Source organism: Sinohyriopsis cumingii, chromosome 10 (assembly GCF_028554795.1).
Source record: "Sinohyriopsis cumingii isolate HCF-2022 chromosome 10, ASM2855479v2, whole genome shotgun sequence".
Classification (NCBI taxonomy): Eukaryota; Metazoa; Mollusca; class Bivalvia; order Unionida; family Unionidae; genus Sinohyriopsis; species Sinohyriopsis cumingii.
This window is the reverse complement of record NC_142970.1, coordinates 3,747,125-3,771,324: the sequence shown is the minus strand read 5'-3', so window position 1 is coordinate 3,771,324 and position 24,200 is coordinate 3,747,125. Positions and strand designations below refer to the sequence as shown.

General features: G+C 33.8%; 1 protein-coding gene across 1 annotated transcript; it reads left to right on the top strand.

The window, feature by feature from the left end:
* The first annotated feature begins 758 nt into the window (after positions 1–758).
* On the top strand, positions 759–23,378 carry LOC149789504 (electroneutral sodium bicarbonate exchanger 1-like). Its single transcript, XM_089972458.1, has 18 exons — positions 759–964; positions 1,447–1,607; positions 2,872–3,078; positions 3,606–3,697; positions 6,118–6,363; positions 6,675–6,821; positions 7,400–7,503; positions 8,112–8,286; positions 8,824–8,957; positions 9,559–10,108; positions 10,957–11,070; positions 12,787–12,951; positions 14,718–14,896; positions 16,356–16,428; positions 19,481–19,549; positions 21,487–21,663; positions 22,711–22,836; positions 23,331–23,378. The coding sequence occupies exons 1-18, from the start codon at positions 759–761 to the stop codon at positions 23,376–23,378; spliced, it is 2,973 nt and encodes a 990-aa protein (XP_089828584.1).
* The last annotated feature ends 822 nt before the right edge of the window (positions 23,379–24,200 follow it).

Sequence of the window (24,200 nt, the reverse complement as noted above, 5' to 3'; positions counted from 1 at the left end):
CGGTCTTTGTTACATTAGCTCTGCAAAATCCTATTTACTTTACTTATATATATATATATATATATATATATATATATATATATATATATATATATATATATATATATCTGTGTGTGTGTGTGTGTGTGTGTGTGTGTGTCAGTTTGTACTGGGTTTTGTAACCTAAGATCAAAATATATCTCTTACATAATATATGATAGATGATGAGACCGCCGATTAAAACAAAATCAACAAGCTGCGAACACGATAATAATATTAATGGGTTCGTCCATCGATATATTTAATGATTAAAGCAATAACTGATATAAGACAATGTGGTCGGTGAAAGTGACAAATCATTAATATACTTATTTCCATAAAACACACAAATCATCAAACATATTTGTACGTCATAACACTGCATCTTATTCAGATGCACAAAGTCCCTACCTTTAAAGCGAGCGTGATTACATTTTAAACTGTTTCCACAAAGTCCCTAACTTTAAAGCGAGCGTGATTACATTTTAAACTGTTTCCACAAAGTCCCTACCTTTAATGCGAGCGTGATTACATTTTAAACTGTTTTCACAAAGTCCCTACCTTTAAAGCGAGCGTGATTACATTTTAAACTGTTTCCACAAAGTCCCTCCCTTTAAAGCGAGCGTGATTACATTTTAAACTGTTTCCACAAAGTCCCTCCCTTTAAAGCGAGCGTGATTACATTTTAAACTGTTTCCACAAAACAAATCCACAAGTATTATTAACACTTGTTTTATAGAATGGATTTATATGTGCCGGACGAAGGGGTCCAGAATCTCCAAGTGTCCTCCTCATCCAGTCAAGATGACTCCAGTACAGGCAACATCTCAGTACATGCTGTTTGCAGCATCACAGACGAGAAAGATGAGGCGGTAAAACTCTTGTTCTGCCAAATGGACGTTTTGCGGACATATAGGGAAGATCTTGTTTGGAAAGAGATGGCTAGGTATGGCAAAGAACATGGACACATTTTTGAGCTTACTACAATGCAAAGGTTGATGTATCCTTCTTATTGGTACCTTTGTAAATTATATAATTTCCTTGTGCTAACTCTTCATGTCAACCGAAATCACATCTTAAGATAATTGTGCATTGTCTCTCCAATATTGCAAGATTTCTATGGCAAAAAATAAAATCTATGATGCATGACAATGTTCTTTACACATTTTTTGGTCTAAAGTGCAACGTTTTTTAAGGAAACCAAATGCTTTAATTCTTGTTTGACGATTGTCAGGTCTCATTCGAATAGAACAGGTTTTTTCCCAACCTTTAGAAGAATTTGAAACAGTTGGACGAATTCTACCAGTATAGGAAACAATTCTGAAGAAATTTAAAAAAATATCTGAAGGAAAAAAGATGAACGCAAAACTAAAGACATACAGCATAATAAAAGAAATGGACCTAATAATGATAATCTGATTTATCTAGATGGGTGAAGTTTGAAGAGGTACTGGAAGAGGGAGGAAAGAGATGGTCCAAACCACACGTGCCATCTCTGTCTATGGCAGCCTTCATGGAACTGAAACAGCTTCTCTCAACATGCCCTGTTTTGCTGGATGTCGAGTGTAGCAGCATGGCTGACGTGGCAGGTTGGTACGCTATAGGACTATTTCGTGTAAAGACCTACCAAATATGCCATCCTTATCCTTGGTGCCAAACTTAAAGCAAGCAGTAATGAAAGAAGAAAAGAGAATACGATTTGATGCAAACTTGTGATGAAATATACATGTGCATTTTGCTTCAAAATCTTTCTGTTCTTTTCTAATATTTGCTGGGCACTTATGAGTACACTACTGATACACGTACCAAAGGTGTGAGAACATGATAAAAGCTAACTATAAAGTCGGGTCTTCATTAACATGACTCTTACTAACAACCATTAATTACGCGTCATTAACATACGTCTTAACTATGTTACATGTTTACCAGAGGTGGAAAACTTATAAGCAATTATTGATACATAGTTTTTGAAAGGCTTATTCGTAAAGGCACGGACAATTGCTTACGTCGTGATAAAAAGAAGGTATATCATAAAGCGGAACAGAAATCGATAAGAAAATTCCTAGATTCCTTTTTTCGGACCCCGGACTAATGAGAAGCTATCATTTTGATATATATATATATATATATATATATATATATATATATATATATATATATATATATATATATATATATATATATATATATATATATTCCTCTTTATTATTTATTTACAGAAAATGCATGGTTTATCTTATTTAATAGGCAGTTGAAATTTTCGATTCAAAATACGTTTCCAAATAAGTGCGATCCAAGGAATATGTAGGAATAAGTAGTTTTGGTTTGGGGATTTTCTATGACTATATCAGTTTTAGGCTATAACATCAGCTGTGCTGAAAGAATTGGATGCATCTGCATGATTCTACGTAATCCATATAAACAAATCTGTTGTTTTTCTTTTCTTGATTCTATTATTTTCGGGAATCTTTGTCATATTAACATGATTTCATTTATCAAGGAATATTGCTGAAGGTGTCTAAAATCAATACTTTTGTAGCTTTTTATCCATTCGAATCACAAGGAAGACGTAAAATATCCATAGTATGTGTCACTGGAGACAGAATTAAAAATGGAAATGAACGGACTTTTAAAATCTTAAATAACTAAACTCTGTTTCTAAAAGAAGATTGGTTGTTAGAGACGTCTAAACTATTGTGGGAACACTGCACATTCATATTTTGCTGTGGGTATTTTTTGGTTTCTTTCTTTTTGTTTGGTTGTTTATTAATTTTTTGTTCTTGCGCTTTTATTTTTTTATTATTATTATTATTTCTATTGGAATATACAGTTTTCATTTTTTTACCAATCAAGATCGTGCTTTGGAATCTTGGATACGAGAGGGTGATGTTATTGACCTCATTCGGAACCACATCCGTGCAGTGCTACTGAAACATCATAAACATCCCCATGCGCGTTCCAATCCAGGTTACAAGGACTCCCGCGTGAAACTGAACGGCATCGCAAGCAGCACAGGGATTAGAAAGAGTAACTCATTCACAGCAAGCGGAATCTACGCTGGTAAATCCGCGTTTTAAATAGCAAATTATTGATTAGTTTTTGGGGAACAAATATGCATTCTTTCTAATATTTCTAATTAATGGATCATTTATATGACGTTCCAATTTTTCTTCCATGTTTTCCTGGTTTTCCTTGCCGAAGTATGATAATAAAACAGGCCGTCTAGTTCATAATACTTAAGGTGGGAAAGATTAAACAGAATGGAGACAAATCAGTGGTGAAAAAGTAAATTATGTATATTTGTCGCTGGAAACGTGGGATAGCAGAAGATGTTACATTGAATTGCAGTTAATTTACGCACATCATAGTCTATTAAAAATAAATTAAGGATGCTAAATGCTAAAAGACATTGCCAATCATGGTACCAGAACGAGTTCCATAGAGTGTCCAATACAAGAATCACGTATTTATGTACTGATGCAGGTAAAATGAATGAATAAATAAACATACCCACGGGATTTCTTATATGGATTTCTTTGCAACAGGCATTAGCTTTATCACTGACCTTATTGTTGCACTTTTTCTAGAGGGCTTTGAACTGAGTGAGCCTAATCAACAGGAGGTACCTTCCCAACTTAACTCGGGCGCTTCTACACAGTCTTTGTCACTCGGATCTAAGGTGTGTATGCATGAGTATATTTATCGACTTGAGTGTCTTTCTTCAGCGTAATACGTTCCTCAGTTTAAATTTTGTCGTCTATTCTCTTAGACAACGTCTTTATCAGCACTCGTGTTGATGATGGCCGTTGCAAAATACATTCTTACACTTTAACACAATTTACTTATATACCCTTGACATTTTACTCCTCCTCATCATTAGCACGAATTTCAAGCAGGATGTGTTACTGTAGAAACAAGTGAGCAAATATATACATTATATTAAGTCAGTCCTAGTAACGGTACACGACTTACAGACAATCTGATTTTAAAAAAAGAACAATTCCTGGTATACACTTCCTTTGACAAGAAAGGATAAAAATGATGCAATGAAAAGAAGAAAGGTAATTATAAATGACAAGTCAGTACTTGTGCAAAAGGAAAATAGAAAAAATCATTTAAAATAACCCAAAAGGTATTATATGAATGAATATCAGATGTAAATGTTTATTTGATAACATGACCAAGTGTACACCTCGAGACAAATATAATTAATAGTATCTTTCAAAAATGTTTTGAAATATACAAATATCCATATTTCACATTATATGAATAGTACTAACACAACTTAAGCAGAACAATTACACACACACACACAGACACACACACACATATATATATATATATATATATATATATATATATATATATATATATATATATATATATATATATATATATATATATATATATATATATATATATAAAGCCCATAAGTTCCGAAAAAGGTTTTGAAATATACAAATATACATATTTCACATTATATCTATAGTACGTAACACAACTTGAGAAAAATGATTTTATATATATATATATATATATATATATATATATATATATATATATATATATATATATATATATATATATATATATATATATATGTATATATACACTATAACTTAAGCCCATAAGTTCCGAAGCGACGAGCAGATGCAGACATGAATTTGTCTCAGTCTTGTTTTCTATTTTAATTGAAGCGGGCAAACAAAAAGATAATTCAAAATATTTTTTCGTCAGAAGGACTGTTATTATCGTCATTGAACAAGATATAGTTCGAAAGCAAACATTCAACTCTTGAGGTGAAAAATAAACTCTTTTACATGTTCTTTCACCAGCTCTGTGACGTTGTATGTTATAATACACAGAGAGAACACGATAATGCTTCCTGGTGCACTTGCTGCCCGCTATTCGGCCACGATTTTGATTTCAAAATACGTACACATACATTTTTTGTGAATTCTGCTGTATAGCGAATGTCTGACATTTATATGCAATAAATATATCAATGAAAGCAACATTTGTACGTGCAAAAATGGATTTTATCATCACAATGAGATCTTTCCTACAGGTGATTGACATAATTATGCACCTGCGCAGTATATTTGTGGCATTCTGCAATGCTCTGTTGTCTTTAAAATAACATTTATTTGTATGATTGGTTTTACTGAAATGCTTCTTGTACTCTCAAAATTAATTAATTTCGTTGTCTTTGTATGCATCTTTTTAAAAGAGAAATATTGCGAATTGTTAGTTGACTTGGATTAGAAGCAAGCTGTTTGCAAATAATGTGACTGAAATAATTTCAACCGTCATCTCTAACAGTGTGTGAATTATTCGTACCTTTATTCTTTCCTTTTCATTTTGTCTGCCTTGATAAAACATATCCACGCAGGATTGGATGCGGGAAATATGATAATAATTTTGTCTCTGGTTTTTAAGGACTTATATCATTATTGTACGATTAATAAATGTGTACTTTCTGTTTGGCCATCACTTCAGTGACTAGCAATCTGTTGAAATAACAAGAACTAGCTAACGTTATCAAAAATGAAATAAAGAACTAATAGATGAGTGGTTTACTTACCTCGACAAATGCACACACCATTATATATCACATAGCATTTGATGATTTATTGAAATAAATCGAGCTTTTCTTTCATGGCCATGACATAAATATAAGACTTGCCATAAAACTCAGAAATTATTGAACTTGTAAAAGAAACAATAGCACTTGCTACAGGCTGCATGAGATATATCCTAAAACATTGGATTTCCGTTGACCAGAAATCGCAGTTTGGACCTAAATGACAATTATTACCGTAAACTTTTCCGTTCGACCAGCACACTTCCTCTCCTAATTACAACAGCATTGAAACTTCCGTGTCAGCCTTATTCACACGGTGGAAAGAAAGTATGCTTTGAAAGCGCCGGACAAGTTTTATCATAAAAGTAATGGATACATAAATGAGGAAGTCTGATAAGCGGGAAATGTTACCATCTAGGGAACATACAGCGGTACTAGTTTCTACTAGAGTGTTGGTTTTTTTTTTTTTTTAAACTTGCTACATTCGGTAACTTTTCCTTTTTCATTACCTATAGGCAAATAGCCGTTTCATGCGGAAGATTCCACGTGGAACGGAAGTGGCCAACCTAATGGTTGGAGAGGTGGAAGAACTCTCAAAGCCAATGGGAGTATTCATAAGGTTAAAAGAAGCCCGTAACATGGGAAATATTACTGAGGTTGACTTGTGCACTCGGTTTCTCTTTATTCTTTTGGGACCAAAGAATCAATTAGCAAGTTGCGCGGATGCAACGCGATGTATGGGAGTTCTCTTCACCGATGAGGTAAGTTCTGTCTTTTTTCGCATTCGTTTGTAACAAATGACTAATGATGATGGTGATGATGGTAATAATGATGATAATGAAGATGATGATGATGATGATGATGATAAAAAATACGGCTGCAACCACAAAATAGATAACAATTTTAAATGGCGCGGTTTAAAAATAATTTAGAATTTATAAATAGGGATAGGTCTTTACCATAGTTTGTCAACCAAAGCAATCAAGATACAGAGAACAATCCTCATAGGCTATATTTTGCCTATTAAATGAAGCAACAAGCAATATCATATATAGGTCATCTTCTGCTGCAGATGTTCAGCTCATCGGTCTACAAAGCCAATTGTCGACGAGATATCTTGGCCGGTATGGAAGAGTTTTCGAACCACATGACAGTCCTTCCACCTGGATCATGGGATCGACATACACGTATAGAACCACCTGATCACATGCCACCACAGGTAAACTAATGATTCAATTGGATAAACATATGTGTCAAGTAATCAAAATGTCTACTCGTTCGCAAGAGACAATCATTTAAAGACTTTGATTGAAATACGTGCTTTGCATAAATCTTCCTATTGGTGAAAGTAATAACATAGACAACTCGTATACATAATAAGAGTGAAGCAGCATTTTCCTGGAGTAAAATATGCAATAAAGCTGACAATTGTAATACTAACTAATATGGCTTTAATTTGATTTACTATGATATGAACCATAATAAAAAAATGATAAATGTAAATGAAATGTACTGTCCAGACTTTCCATACAAGTCGTGCTGACAAGTTAGCTGGTAACGATGTAAAACGTAACAATTTTCCATTTGCATTTGCATTTCGTACCCGCAAACGTAATACCATTAGGAAGCAGAAACATGTTGCCCATACAGTTGAATAAACCTGTCCACTACTAGGCTGTATATATCATTTTTCAGATATTCAATGTTAAAAATAAGAGAAAATATAGAAAAGATGTTGAGTAAATAGAAATTATAATCACTCATGCAGAATATCATCTGGTTCTCTTTTCAAAACAGGAACATCGGAAATCCTCGACATCTCTTCCCGATAACGGGGCTTTGGCAAAGACGTCGGACATGCATGCAGACCACGAAGATACAACGTTACAGAGAACAGGGCGGTAATTACTGATCACTTTTGTCTTACAGCCTTTGTGGAGATGGCATTGAATGTTGTATGTGTGTGGATAATTTTTTCCGTCATAGTAGTAATAGTAGCAGAAGTAACGTACGGGCTGCTGACGTCAAGACAACAGTGATTTACACTTACGTAAACTTGTTTTATCAGCCATCAATTGAAACTAGAATAAATACAATTTATTGGTAGAATTGACATGTTTGTTCAGAATGTCAGGCAGAGAGTTTGTACTAATGATAGACATTATATATATATATATATATATATATATATATATATATATATATATATATATATATATATATATATATATATATATATATATATATATATATATATATATATATATATATATATATATGACAGGCATGTAGAATTTATTCGAGGAACAAAGCGTGCGCCCATTCATGTTTCTTCTTTAGTTTTGCTGATTGGACCTCTTTAAGAATATTATATCTGATACATCTTTTGTCTAAGTTTGTATTTTTTACAATGTTAAAACCGTTTTCCAAAATGTTATGTCTTTGTGCTACATCCTTGCAAGTAAAACGTAGCAATTCAATGCAAATTAAACTGTTATCCTCATTTCAGTTTCTTTGGTGGCTTAGTAGATGACGTCAAAAGAAAACTTCCCTGGTACAAATCCGATATCACAGATGCCTTTCATATACAGTGCCTGGCATCCCTCATATATCTCTTTCTGGTAACCTTGACCCCAAACGTGACCTTTGGTGGCCTTCTTGCTGATGCCACTGACGAATATATGGTATGTTTACTAGAACTACACAATAATACTATTAGTATGTACTTGACGAATTACGTGGAAACCAAACTCTACTCATGGCATATTTAGAGTATCTCTCTCTCTCTTTCTCTCTCTCTCTGAGACTATAACCTGTGTCGATACACAGGTAATTTGGAAATTTGCCTTATATTACGTTGTTTTCTTCTTTTCTTCTCAGTGGTAATAGCGTTGACCATACATACCTTGGGCCAAATTTGATAGCTTAATTATTTTGGCCAAATTTTATCTTTGTTTAGTTGGTTGATTTACTGTGCCCATTTTGACTATTTTCATAATTTCTATTTTATAATTGGACATTGATGGTATGTAATATTAGCAGCATTAAATTAAATCAAGGATTCGTAGTCTAATAACCCAAATTTCTTATCAAGTAAAATCTTTGTTTTCAAATGGAATGTTTGTTTGTTGTTATTAAAACAAAACCTATCCTATAATGACCCTTTCGTTGACAAAACGAACAATAAAATGCTGAAAACAATGCAAACTATGTACTTTTAGGGCACCATGGAATGTATTATGGCGGCTGCAATTACTGGAGTGATTTATGCGCTCTTTTCCGGCCAGCCCCTTAATATCCTAGGCAGTACTGGTCCAATGCATGTCCTGGAAGGAATACTCTACAGATTCTGCAAGTGCGTTCAATCATTGATCATTGATCTTTCTAGAAATGGAAGCAATAATATTTGACGCTTCAAACATGATTTTCAATGTATATCCTATGTTGTTAACATCTTCCTCAGGGCATGATTGCTATTACTCCAGTACAATCTTCCTATATTTTACAGAAGGAAAGGGGTTATGTTGCATTATGTGATACAGAGGATAAATACAGATGTTTAAACTATGAATGAAACAGCAGCGTAGTATTCTACATACTGTAATGACACCAGAGAATGATTACAATAAAACGTTACGTTCGAAACTGATATTCTTCGATGAAATTTGCCATTTGTTTCCATATACATTTTGAGACAAGAAGTAAGGAAATATAGAAATAGAAGAGGAAAATGCAACATAGAACATAAAGGTTTGAATGTTTAGCAAAACAGGATAAATTTAATAATTGTATGAAAAATGAGCTACTGTTTACGCTATAATTTCCTTTAGAAGCAAACTCTGGGTCAACCCTTTTTTATCACATATTGCTTGCTAGTAGAAGAGAACGAAACCACAACATGTTATCATATTAAACAATATAGAATATAGGTTATGTAATCTTAATTTTCTTTCCAGGGACAACGAATGGGACTTCATGCCATTTCGGTTGTTGATAGGTCTTTGGACAACACTATTTCTCATGCTAGTGGTTGCTTTCGACCTCAGCGCTCTGGTCAAATTCATCACTAGATTCACTGAAGAATGTTTCGCCTCTCTTATTGCAATCATTTTCATCTACGATGCTTTCTCCAAGGTCGCCGATATACAGCAATTTGCGCCCGTGCACTTTTTTCCACCCCAAAATGCATCAAAGTGCACATGCGTCTTACCCTTCTTAAGAAACACATCAGACTGGAACTTTAATCATACCGTATTTAAAATAATCCTTGCCAATAATGACAGTGTTGATAGTGAAATCTCCAGTAATTTAACTGCGAGCGCGCTGTTATCAAACCTCGGAGTGGAATCATGTAAAGCACTTGGTGGAACGTCCATGGGAGATGCGTGTGCAACTGTAAATTATGTTCCTGATGTTTTCTTCTTTTCATGGCTTCTTTTCCTTGGGACATTTACGCTGGCAATGGCCCTAGAGAAGTTCAGGAATAGCCTATTCTTTCCGACATTTGTAAGTATTTTAGTTAAGCCTATTTTGGAAACGTTAATACAACAAAGAATCAATATGTATCCAGCTGCATTAATTTGGAGAGCGTTATACTTTTCATGATGACATATTAGATAAATGTTTAAATGTCTAGATATGTTATCTCCGAACGCCGCAGTCAAGAAAATGTCTTGTCAAAAAGGTTTAAAACCTATTTATTTATACAAGTTAAGTTCTCTTCTACTAGCAAGTAAAGTTAAAATTACTGAATTTTCAAAATAAACTTTCTTGGTGTTTCCTATACTTCCACATATAAGTATAGTTCCAAGATTTGACCGCTTAAGCCTTATCAGTTATTGTGCTGACAATCCTGCGATTTCAGAGCAAACGTGATTCTTGGTAGAGGGATAACTGTTACTGCCCTTCGCTTGTTAGTACCGCCATCCGCACTAAATACCATCAATTTTCTTAAAAGGAAAAGTCTCTAGACGATATCTACATAAAGATTATACATGTTGAAATTAGCATACCCAGTATATTAGATAGATCAGCTCTGGCTATATTCTCAAAACAGGGATTTGATACGCCTAATGTAACACGAAACAACGACTGTGTACCTTGATATGTCGATGTACATTACCTAATTTTGATATTTACGACAAACTACGCAGAATTAATATGAGAAACATAAAGCGTGGGAAAGAAATGACACTGACACGATGCTCTAGGTACACACTACTTTGATTGGTACGCTATAAACTATAATGTATATCATTGAGTCTGAGACTCGTCTTAGGAAAACTCTAAGTGCATTCGACTCTTTTGAAGCCACTATTTTCATAATTCATAAAACTATATGTCGCACTTTTCAGATTCGTCAAACTGTTAGTGATTTTGCAGTTCTCATCGCAATTGTCGTCATGGTCTGTTTAGACGCTGCAACTGGGATACATACGCCCAAACTGATTGTGCCAACAGAATTCAAGGTAGTTTAAAGTTACAGTGACACCTGCAATAGCAAACACCTACAAATGTAAAGGACACTTGTTTGCAAAGATACATTGTAATGGTTCAGATTTATGCTATGGTCATTTTGACATCTGTATAAAGGAAACCTGTATATAAAGAACAGTAATTATCGATTCCTTATCTTTTGTTTATAATCGTTTTGGTCTTTGTATAAAAGATGCCTGTTCATATTAGTAAACAGATATCGATTACGTCTCCTGTGTTTATGATCTTGTTTAACTCTATATAACGGACATATGTCCATGACGGATACAAGTTCATGCTACCAGGAATGTTCTTTATAGACAAGTTTCACCGTATTTTATATTCTATAATACCTGTAATATTATTTGCAGATTATCTATTCTAAACGTTGGTGGAAATAAAAATTGTTCTCGTAGTGAAGCGAAAGATCTCGTTATAGCCGAATGTAACGTAGATTTCAACATAAAAAGTCTTAAAAACGGATGCATACATGAATTAATCATATTTACAATTTATTTTCATTCATGATTACTATTATTGTCATTGTAATCATCTTTCCTTTGTTTTCTTGTTCTTGTTCTTCTCTTTATTATTATTATTAATATAGTATCCAATCGCTAGTCGCTATGATCGTCTTGTATTTGCAAACTTTGAAATACAGGTCCAAGTCCGCTAAAACACCAGAGTAGTGCATTAAGAAACCTACATCAAATAATTTGCTTCTTTTACCAGCTGTATTTTCAAAGCTGAGGGAAATTAAGTCATCACGATCGAGACAAAAATTCATTAAATTTACTTATATATCTCATAAGAATTTTGAACCATAACCTGATATCTTTTTTTTTGTTTTTTTTTTTGTTTTTTTGGTGAGAGGGTAGTGGTTGGGGTTTATGTTTTTATTATCTTCATATTATAGTATCATATTGGTAACTTTAGATTATGTCAACTGTGACTCATTTTTACCTACCGCCACCCGACAACAAAATCTACCAACTTGTATCGTCATGTTCATATGTTACCAATTCAGTTTTCGTGCTCTCTAAATAGAGCTCAATATGATCTTTCCCTAACCAGTTTAGGACCATTTATCCGGAGTACCATTTCACAAAATAATATTTGGATCGCACGTTTTGTTTTAAACCATGAATGTTATTTCAATGTAAATTATTTGTTCAGCTATTTTTAATGTTTTTCTGCTGAACGTAATTTTGACAATGTTGGTATCGTTTGCTATGTTTGTGATAATTCATTCACGGGTTTCATACAAATGAGTTCCATATAAGTTGTCAAACATTACACTGGGTATTCGTTTCGTTCTAGTTAACAGTGAACATTTATAGAAAATAGTGTGGCACACATATGTCAAGGTATATCATGGTAGTAACCACGGAGTGTCCTTTCTGGAGGAATATATCTAGATAGCGTCGCAGTTTTTGCCTCGTTTTCAAATCTATGCAAAAGAAAATATGTCGGTACGGTACGATTTAGGATTTGCGACAATGTTCTAAAGACAGAGTTGTTCCTGCTATAAGCAAAACACAACATTTTAAAGAACACTAGCTAAACATTTTTCTTACTGTTTTCAACCCACGGGGCATAACAGAACTGGCTCAAATAACCCTGTTGGTGAGATGTATGCCTAATGACAGATCCAAATCAGCGGGCTTACGGTTCTGCTAGTTTCAATCCTATTATTTTACTAATTTCAGCCCACCAGGCCAGACAGGGGATGGTTCATTAATCCTGTTAGTGACAAGAATCCGTGGTGGCTGTACCTATTAAGCGCAATTCCAGCTCTGCTAGCTATAATTCTTTTATTTATGGACCACCAGATCACCACTGTCATCATCAACAGGAAGGAGAATAAATTCAAGGTTGGTTATTCTAACAGAAATGTGCAAACGATAAACTTCAGTGATACAAAGAATATAAACATCTGTTTAAAAATAGACGAAAGATCAAGATGCACCAGACCCACAAAGAAACAATTTTACTAATCGTGGAAACATTAATATTGCACCAGACAGGGGTTCAACTATATAAAAGTTTATCATGAAATACCAAATATTTATTGTTGTAGTACCTTATATGGAACCAAGCCTACTACTGTTAATATCTGAGTGTTCGGGTCTGCTAAATAACGTTATTCTAACAATGCATGCAATATTTTACAAATACATTCTGGACCGGGAAAAAGACGAAGCACTTTCCAGATTTGTTTGAAAATTGAAAAGTCTTTATATTGATTTAAACACAAATGAATAAATAAAAATGTATTGCTTCTTTATTGCGAACCTGTGACTTTCTTTCATATAAAACGTCAAAAAGAATAATGTATAGTATTATAAATTACTACCGTCCGCCCCTACTGGCAAGAGGGCATTCAATTTATGTGTTCGGGACGATAATTTAAGTTTCTTCAACATTTTGCAAAGTTATTCGTTGCATGTGTTTCCCTTGTTTCCTAGGAGAAACCCGTATTGATTTTCAGGTCAATAGCTCTAAGTTCAATGTCACTGTTACTAAAAACTGAGTTTGTCATTGCAATTTATTTCCGATGAAAACTTGAGTTATTATAAGCAGATTTCAAAGCAGTGGTTCATATTTGCTCTACTTGTCCCGGGAGAATCCAACATATGCAAGGACAGTAATCGAAAGTCAGTACCATTGTTGAGAAAAATAGATGTATCGGTCACATTTCATTTTTTGGACAGTAAAAAACGCACCACATACTAATTTAGTTCGAAAAGGTATTCTCTTCTGGCAATAAAGACCGCTGTAGGTGTGCTTTCCATGTCAATGTTTCTGTTTTCTTTGGCATTTACATTTAATTGTGAACCAACACTAAAGTTCTCTTCAACTGAATTCAACTAAACTTGGTACATGTATTGTTTGTAACCCTTTTACATAAAAGAACAGCAATACCAGAAGTTGAAAATCAATATAAAATAGATTTAACCCCTGTATTTCATTTTTGCACACAAACCGGAGTTACTATAACCGCTAGCAAAGACATTTAGTGCAAGTGTTCCCCTTTACAAAGAAAAGAACTCGAAACAGTTCAGTTTTTGGAATTTGTCAGAGTGAGAACATTTCCCAAATGAATGATTTTGACCTGAAACCATGTCTGTATGTGTCTTTTCATCCGTACTCAAAGGTGACTGCATGAACTACATTTCATTAACTAACCGTTGGCCGGATATCACGTGACGTGTTCTGTACTCTTGTTTTCAATCAATATTAGGGTATGTATGAAAAAAAGCCGAGTAGGAATGAAAATTGCAGAGAAGAACAAACCGCAGAGATGACTTTTGTCCAAAATTGAATTAGCTGAAATAGTATCATCTATATCCACTTTGAATGTAATATCATATCCGAAGAAAATTCAAAGACATGTTTAACACTTATTTTTCAAATTTCAGCCGCTTAGGCAATACGATTGTGCGTATCAATCGCACGAGACAAAGCCAATAGTAGCAGCGAGTAAGTTCAGGAGAGTTGCAAGATATTTTATTTGCGATGTGTCCAGATCCAATTTTTGCTTAACCATAAATCTATCAAGTAAAATTATTACTAATCCCCGAACACACTTCCTGGTGATATTCTATTCTAACATTTTTTTGTTTCTTTCTGTTTCCAGAAAGGAGCTGGCTATCACCTAGATATGTTGATTGTTGCAATTTTGGTGGCTGTAACGTCACTGCTTGGACTTCCTTGGTATGTTGCATCAACAGTTACCACTCTTGCTCACGTGATGAGTTTAAAAAAGGAATCTGAATCCGCTGCTCCTGGCGAGAAACCGGTTTTCCTGGGAGTTAGGTAACTAGTAGAATTACAAACAAACAAGCAGTACAACACTTAGAGCTCATCGTTTTGGAAAATGCCATGTCGAAACAAATTTATTTAGGCACAATCCTCTTTATCAGAAGAAACATATTTCAGTGTGGGCAACAGACAAAAAGCTGCACGTTTTTACAATGTTCTAAGTTACTGCAATTAAAACAAATGCAGTTTGATGATTACGTTCGTTCTTGTTATTGTTATACTGAATGTCAATTAACTTTAGGCACGTGCGTATCCAGAGTACTAAAGTGACGCAGAAGATATTTATAAACAAAATTGCTGTGCAACAAAACTTAAGGGAATACAAAAAGACTATATTTCTAGGCGATGCACAACATTCTTTTATGTTTTTGTTTTCCTTCTTGGGAGTGTTATGAGTCTTCAAGTAGTTTGTATTTCAGTCCATAGTTTATCGAGACATTCCATCATAGGAAGAAAGACGTTCTGAACAATGCTAGTATCTCCAAAGTAGCTTAAACAGTGCTATATGTCTTTATCTCGGTATTGTCCGATTATTTAAGAATCAGTGTTATATGTATTTTTGTCGGTTTTGTCCGATTATTTAAGAATCAATGCTATATGTCTTTTCGGTTTTCTCTGATTATTTAAGAATCAATGACATATGTTTTTGTCTGGTTTCTCCGATTATTTAAGAATCCATGTTATATGTGTTTTTGTCGGTTTTGTCCGATTGTTTAAGAATCAATGTTATATGTGTTTGTGTCGGTTTTGTCCGATTATTTAAGAATCATAGCCTTATGTGTTTGAGTCGGTTTTGTCCGATTATTTAAGAATCAATTCTATATGTGTTTTTGTCATTTGTGTTCGATTATTAAAGAAACAATGCTATATGTGTTTTTGTCGGTTGTGTCCGATTATTTAAGAATCAATACTACTTCGGACTGCAAGATGGTCACTACTAATATACGTATATAAGGGTCCAATCAAATTAATCTCTAACAGGTGAATGGAAGCGTTCCTTCCTGGAACGTTAGGTAATTGCTTTAAGCTAATGTGGATGCTCCTCTCCGCCAAGCAATAGACAGGTTCATACAATCAACAAATAATGCAGATTTCACAACAGCCCGCATTATCTTGAATTTTCCAAGCTACCAAGACAATTGTATGTCAGGCTTGTAGAACTCCTTTTGCTATGGTGTTTGATGGCTATACACTGATCTGAAGAAAGAATTAGTATGATCCTTGCGAGTTCAAGTTCCCGGATACATAATGACAATGCGCTAAGACAGTGTTAATCCTAAAGCTTTCATATACTCTGCCACATCCAGACAATCAATGTAAAGGAAAATAGACACATAAAAGATACACAGAAAACCAAAAGCCATCACAAGTATTTATTTTACTAAAGCAAGTAAAAGAATGTTGAATACCCAGAAAGTGAACGTTACATTCGAAAATACATTTTTATTTCCAGAGAACAAAGAATTACTGCTCTGATGGTAGGAATATTCAGTGGCCTGGCGGTTTTAATTACGTCTATACTAAAGGTGAGGTTGAACACTAGCAGATGGTTTATGAAAGTGTGTGTCCCTCGACCATCATAACAACACATACACAAAGGGAAAAAGATATATTGACTTTATATTCGCTTTTTACGGAAGATTCTTTTCGATGGAAGATACTTAAAATACGGAAAGGAAAAGTGTCTTTATGTATATATATATATATATATATATATATATATATATATATATATATATATATATATACGACTCCATGGTCTTAAACTAAGAAAATGAAAGGAGCTTAAACCAACGGGTTTTATACAGTTCAAAAATAACTTAGTTCCCTAGAATACGAAAGGAAAATTTGAAAAGAACTTAAAGTAATGCAAATTAGATCCCAAAATAGTCCACAAGTTCTTTCACCAATCTTAATGAATACATTTCTAATTAAATTTGAGTGGTGATTGAAATTAGATACAGCGCAGAAAATAATTATGCGTCTGTAATGGCACGTGACTTGATGATGTCACAACTGCATTTTGATGAACCACAATAATATAATTGAATATGCGAATATATATTATCCCAAGTTAATGATTCTCTCCAAGAATCTTTTTTAAGAATGCATTTTATTTCCAGTGAAAATGTATTAGAATAGTAATTCTCCCAAATAACTGGAATAGTAACTCTACCCAAATAATTGGAATAATAACTCTGCCCAAATAATTGGAATAGTATCTCTGCCTAATAGTAACTCTACCCAAATAATTGTAATAGTAAATCTGCCCAAATAATTATACTAGTAACTCTACCCAATTGTAACTCTACACAAATAATTAGATTAGTAACTCTACCCAATAGTAACTCTACCCAAATAATTGGAATTGTAACTCTACCCTATAGTAACTCTACCCAAAGAATTGGAAGAGGAAACCCAAATAATTGGATAGTAACTCTAACGAATAGTAACTCTACCAAAGTAATTGGAATAGTAACTCTAGCAAATAATTGGAATAGTAGCTCTACCCAATATAACTCTACCCAAATTAGAAACTGAGCATAACAATTGCAAATGATTCTACCTGATTATCTTAAGCACGAAATATATATTTTCCCATTATTTGTTTAGATTCAATAAAAGAAAAACGTAAGACAAGCCATGATGTAGGACAGGATTTCGTTTCTAGAATGATATGTTATTACAGTCATAAGATAGAATGTGTTATACACCAGGTAGGCTAGGTATTTAGATAGGGGAATTTCAATGACCGTAACCCAGACCCTTTATAAATATGTTTACGTCTATTGATAATAATCCTAATATTTAACGACACTCCTTTACAAAATCTTCGCTATGTATTACTTACTTACCTAAATAAAACGAAATTCATTGTCTTTAGTGAGAAACACACTAAACTTGATATTGGATAGGGTTAAGTCCATATATATATATATATATATATATATATATATATATATATATATATATATATATATATATATAACCTTACAGCAAACAGTACAAAACCGGCATCTAACCAGCTGGAGAGCTTTCAACTCTTAATGAATCTTTTTCAAAGGCAAAAAAGACAAATACAAGACTTTGCCAAGAGAAAAGAGACTCATTAAAGAGTCAAAAGTGCTCAGGCTAGTTAGATGCTTGTTTTGCATTGTTCGTTGTAGTTTATTGCATTAATCTTAATCAACCCTGATAAACGTGATTCCTTACTGGATGCAGTGTACTTGAAATAACTGTTATTCATAATATGATTTGTATTCTTTATATATATATATATATATATAGAGAGAGAGAGAGAGAGAGAGAGAGAGAGAGAGAGAGATGTGTATATGCCTTCTTATGGTGGTGGGGACAAGGTGGTGAAGGCAAGGGACACTACAGGACCTGATTATTTGTATGACCCTGAGAAACCGTGAAGGCTACATGATCACATTCCGAACGCAGTATGAATTTAACCATTGTGGTCAAGATATGAATGTCTTATTATAGTGGAAACATGAGAACATTGGGCTAATCATTTCCATGAAGGTATGCAGGTATATGTTCTCTGTCAGCAGGTTTCACTGTAACTAGTATCACTTCCTTTGACACTTGAACCAACAGCATAGTATGTCATCATTTGACATCACAAATGTGTTTCATTATATCTTACTCAAAATTGAACACACACAACTTTGCCCAAAATATCAACTATTTATCTTGAAAAGCTGCTTATAGTTAGGAGAATCGATAGCAGGTCAAGTCGGTCCAGTGTCACTATACATAGCATGGACAAATAATGCATTGTCCTTCTGAACGCATAATGCATTTTCCTTCTAGTCACATAATGTATTTCATTTCCAGACACAAACTGCATTTCATTTCTAGACATATGATGTCTTTGTGTACTAAACGCAACGTATTTCCCTTCTTCACACACTATTTTCTCATTCAACCTTAAAAAGAATTGGCTTTATATACCATGGCCAAAATAAAATTTTATTAGATTGGCTTTCAAAGATTTTTCATTTCATCCATTAATTACCGTTAACTGTCTATGTGGGGAGGAGGGAAATATGTATATAATCTTAAAAAGCAAATTACTTCTAGTTTTGTGGTTTTAGATCAGCTTGTATGCATCACTATGCTGAAACTTCTACGTTATACTAGATGTACTAATATAAAATGCTAAAACTTCTACGTTATACTAGATGCACTAATATAAAATGCTACATTTGAAAACTGATAGAGGTTATTTGTGGATGAATATTCCAACTCAGCTTAAAATATCAGTCATCATTTTCTTTTCAAAGTGACTGAGGCGCTACCTAATCACAACTCAGATCCCAAATTCCACTCCACCCACACACACACGGAAGAGATTCACTATATTGAGCACACTGAATACGGAATTCAATGATAATGCCAAAGGCTTAAATACACCAGGCTCGACAAAAAATTAACTGAGAATTCGATCAAAATACAACACTTATAAATACATACAGACTTCAACACAAATTTCAATAGGAATCAAGTTACTAATGATAAGTATACTGCATAATATATATGTTAATTCATATTTTTCATGCATTGCAGTATATTCCAATGCCAGTACTTTATGGAGTCTTCCTTTACATGGGTGTTGTTGCTCTGGGTGGTCTTCAGGTAAGTGACATAGCAAGGTACAATGTTTTGTATCATTACTGCACTGAACAGTACAAAGGTATGTGTAATATCAAGGTACATAAATGTATTATTACTGAGCTGAATGATATACAGGGATGTGTAATACCAAGGTGTAGAATATATATTAATAGTTTAGGCGTGATTTACCTGGCTTTTGAAAATAGAGAAAAATGCGGCGCTTGCTCTATGCATAATTATTTCTTTAAAAATCTATGCTTTTATTTAGAGAACATCCTTCAAGACAGACGCAGGACAATTTCCCCTGTGGAATATCTTCAGGAGGATTGGATAAATAAGTATTATTGTATATTTAACATCGTGTAAGATACATAGCGAGAACAACCCAAGAGACCCACTCTTTTATGGAAGTTCTTGTAAATAGTTCTAAACGCTACCATTCCAGAAGTCCAAATACGAGGTTTCTGTTTTAAATTTTCAATTCTCAAAACATGTATTCCTTGTTGTTATAAATTTATATTGCATCGTTTACAACTATTTGCTTTGAAAAGCAAGGACCTCACAAAAGCTGACGAAAGTATTGCCTGCCCCCGACGGGTAAAATGAAGCGAAGTATCCCGAGAACAAAGAACTCGCTTACATAAAGCTTACAGTGAAAGCATTAGTAATAGCAGATACAGTTTATGTGTTTCTGTTCATATGTTATGAAGTGGACAGTGATCCTGTTGAAATGTAAGAAATTGCACCTAACGTCAGCATGATCGTCGATAAATTAAGAGATGAAAACAGGAAACAATTAATAGCAATTATTGGAACGACTTTAGAAAATACTGTATATTCAAGCACAGAAGTCCGATCACTTGTTCTTTCTAACTGATATAAGCACAATTAAGAAAATAATACACAGATCCCTATTTTGGGTCAAAAATTAAAGAAAAATAACTCTTAAAGATAACCTGCAGATCTTTGAAACTATGTATCCACCCCCGTTCCCTTTAAGTGTAACATCCGATCTCCTCGTGTAATATTTATCCATGTTCTGCTTCGTATTGGCTGCTTGTATTTATCAAGCATACATCAATAAAACAACGTTTAAAACTAAATATATGCTTGCAGTCGACATTTTTGTATGCGACTGAAGGGCGCGATTTATTTTCAAGTACTCTTCCATCTGTCTGTGTGTCTGTCTGTCTGTCTCTCTATTTTTTCTCGATAACCTAAATCATATTTTGAATGTTTTGAAGAATATGTGACGACTGATTCCTTGTAATATACTTGCCATTTAGGAAACGGCAAACATTGTGAATAAAGTCCGTTCTTTTTTAAATGACAGTTTCATCAGTTCACGTTTACAGTGTGAGCTGGCCGTCTTGTACTAAAACGTAATGATTATCAGCAAAACCTTAATCGGTAATTTTGGAAATTCTTCTACAAAAATAACAGTTTTACATTTTGAAGATTTTCCTCCACAAGGTTTCTCACCTAAATGGAGACCCGATTTTAAGTCAGCCGTCAGTTTGAATATCCGTTATGAGATAATTGGTAGGCACATGCCACCCTCGCTGGCGGATTCAGTTCAACCAATCAATTACCTCACAAGACATGGGCTTAATGTCATAACCAAAAACGAGAATGATTGCTGCCTGTCTTGGATTTAGCTGAACCGAGTTGGCATCTCGTTGACCTCTCTCCCTCTCTCTCTCTCTCACACACACACACACACACACACACACACATAAACATACAAACACACCAACACACAGACACATATTCATCGCATGTATGACCTTAATTATATTAAGATGACAAAAAAAAGCAAGGAAAATTTTATCAAGATGGTGAGCAGCCATGTTTACTCTTATTTAGAAAGTTCAGAAAGTAATATAGTAATTCTAGAGGATAGTGAGTGTAATACAAAGGGACACTATACTGATCTCCCTGCTTCTTTTTATATGCAGTTAATTCAAAGAGTATTGCTCATCTTTATGCCACTAAAATATCAACCGGATCACGTCTACCTTCGCCACGTTCCGTTATGGCGTGTTCACCTTTACACAGCAATCCAAGTAGTATGCATCGTCTTCCTTTGGGTGGTGAAAAGTGTGAAGGTCGTATCCATAGCATTCCCAATTCTGGTAAGTTACGTCAATCTATCTATTTTTCTATCTCAAAAGATAATAATAATAGTAATAATAATAATAAATAAATAAATAAATAAAATAATAAATGTAAAGTAAATGTAAATAAATATAATAAAATATAGTCAGTATTCTAGTTATTTTCATCGCAGCATCCATTTTGCCTCACATTCGCCTATCTTAAGACAAAACAAAGATTTTATCCCATTATGTTAGATTTGATTACAACAAGAATAAAATTGCTAGATTTAATTTCCCTTTTACTGCATCGTAGTAACCTTTTGTTTTCCTCTGACACAATGATGATTGTGGAGCTTACGCAGATGTTTTCTAGGGGCTAAGAGGCTACCAAAATGGGTGTAATTTCCCCATCTTCTACACTTCGACACCACTGTCTCTGCCTTTCCCTTCCTCTGTCCATTAAATCCCTCCCACAAATAATTAAGGCCACTGTAACGAGCTCATTGAAATGACTCCCCACCTCTGTAGAGATGCTGGTATGGAGTCCTCAAGGGTTTTGTTTGAACACAACAATTAAACTAACATTAAGTCTTAGTGGGCGTGGGGGTGGGGGCTGAGGAGCAAGAAGCATTTAAATTATTTACTTTCTGCAATTGCAAATATTCATTCCCCCACCACACTCTGGTTTACTGTTTTTGATCTCCGAGTAGAAGATGAAGATATTTCATATGATGGGTCATCAATTTATTGTTTTTCGCCACTGTTGTTATTCTTTAACGTTCTGTTAAAATAAGTGCATTTCATTGGTAAACACAACTCCACGCCAAACAATAATGAAAGCAACATATCTGAGAGCCTTACGATTATATGTGACATGCATTTTCCTCGTGCATATAGAAAATAGTTTGCTTTATTTAATACCTTTTATACAGATTGTTCGTATTCCCGAATCTTCCAGGTCGGTGTTTTGTCCACGTTCTGCTTATCTGATTGTTCGTTCATTTTCTGTTTTGATGTTGCGGAACATTCCTTTGTTTCAGCAGATTTTATCAGCATTATTTCTATTTGTTTATCCTCTAACAGGTGTTGGCAACAATATTCGTAAGAAAAGGACTTGATAAGGTCTTCACGCAAAGAGAGCTAAAATGGTTGGATGAAATTTTGCCGCCCTTCCGCACAACTTCAAAGAAAGAAAAAGACAATGATAAGGTAGTAAATCATGTTTTGTGGTCAATATTTATGACAACTGTATAATAATAAACATGCATCAGATATAATGTCCAAATAACTATTGATATAAAAAAAAACATATTCGTATTTAATGTCATGCTGTATGAACAAACAATTTCATTTTGTTTATATTAGTAACTAGATACTAACAGTAGGAGTAATTTTAGTAAATCTGTTGAAAAGAATACTATTTTTCTACACATGGATGCCTTTGTACATGTTTTCATGAAAAGAAGCACTATTTTATAAACATGTCACTTCCAATAAAGCGATTTCAAATAGATTAGATTCAGTACCGCCTATCTGACGTAAAATGTATTGCTGTATCAGTTATGGCGTCATTATATACTTATAAAAATTTAATGTGGATTAAAAGTAAGTTACCGTTATTTCTTCTTCCATCAAATGACAAATGTTTAAAGTCATTATACTGGAGTACTACATTAAACGATTGCTCTTTCTGTCTTAATTAGATTCCACGGCTGTATTTGGAAGTTGGTGGCGAGATGTATCCGGCATAAAGAAATAAATTCTAAACAGTAGGTCAAAAATTGTAACTCAAATGAAGATGAATTATTTTGTTAACGTCCCCTCGCACACATTCATAACCTGTATTGAATGCTTGGCTCTCAGCTACTGTTACCCGTTTCTTTTCCTGTTCCTTGTCTTTCTAAACAAGCGATGGATACCATGTCTCATGATGCCCTATTCATTTCCACTAATATTCTTGTTTTTATTTCAACTTCCCTTTGTTTACCTGACGAATCTTCGCTAATAAAAACTCTTTAACACGACCGTCTAACTACTATCATGTGAATTATAAAAAATAAAATTCATCTAAGAAGAATAGTAACTAGTTACATAACAAACTACTGGCGGGTCCATAAACATCTTTTCTTATTTTAAAAGTCATTATATTGGAGTACTACATTAAATGATTGCTAGAATGTCTCTGGTCATTAGAAAGCGTTTATAATTGTTTTTAATAGCAAGATCTTTCACAGCTAGCTAAGATATATATATATATATATATATATATATATATATATATATATATATATATATATATATATATATATATATATATAGACTTCGTTTTAATTACGATGTGATTCACGCAATTGAAATTCAAGACCTTCAGAACTTGCATATAATGATATTTACTTTTAAAGCATGGAATAATTATTTACTCTTGAGAAGATAAATACATTGCATTTTGTTCTTATATCTGAAAAATGATCACGGTTCTCTAAGTCGACAGATATAAAAAGACAAAAAGGGGAGGTATGAACAATCGAAACTCTTGGTTATTGATCATGGCATCTTTCTTTTATTGGGAAAAT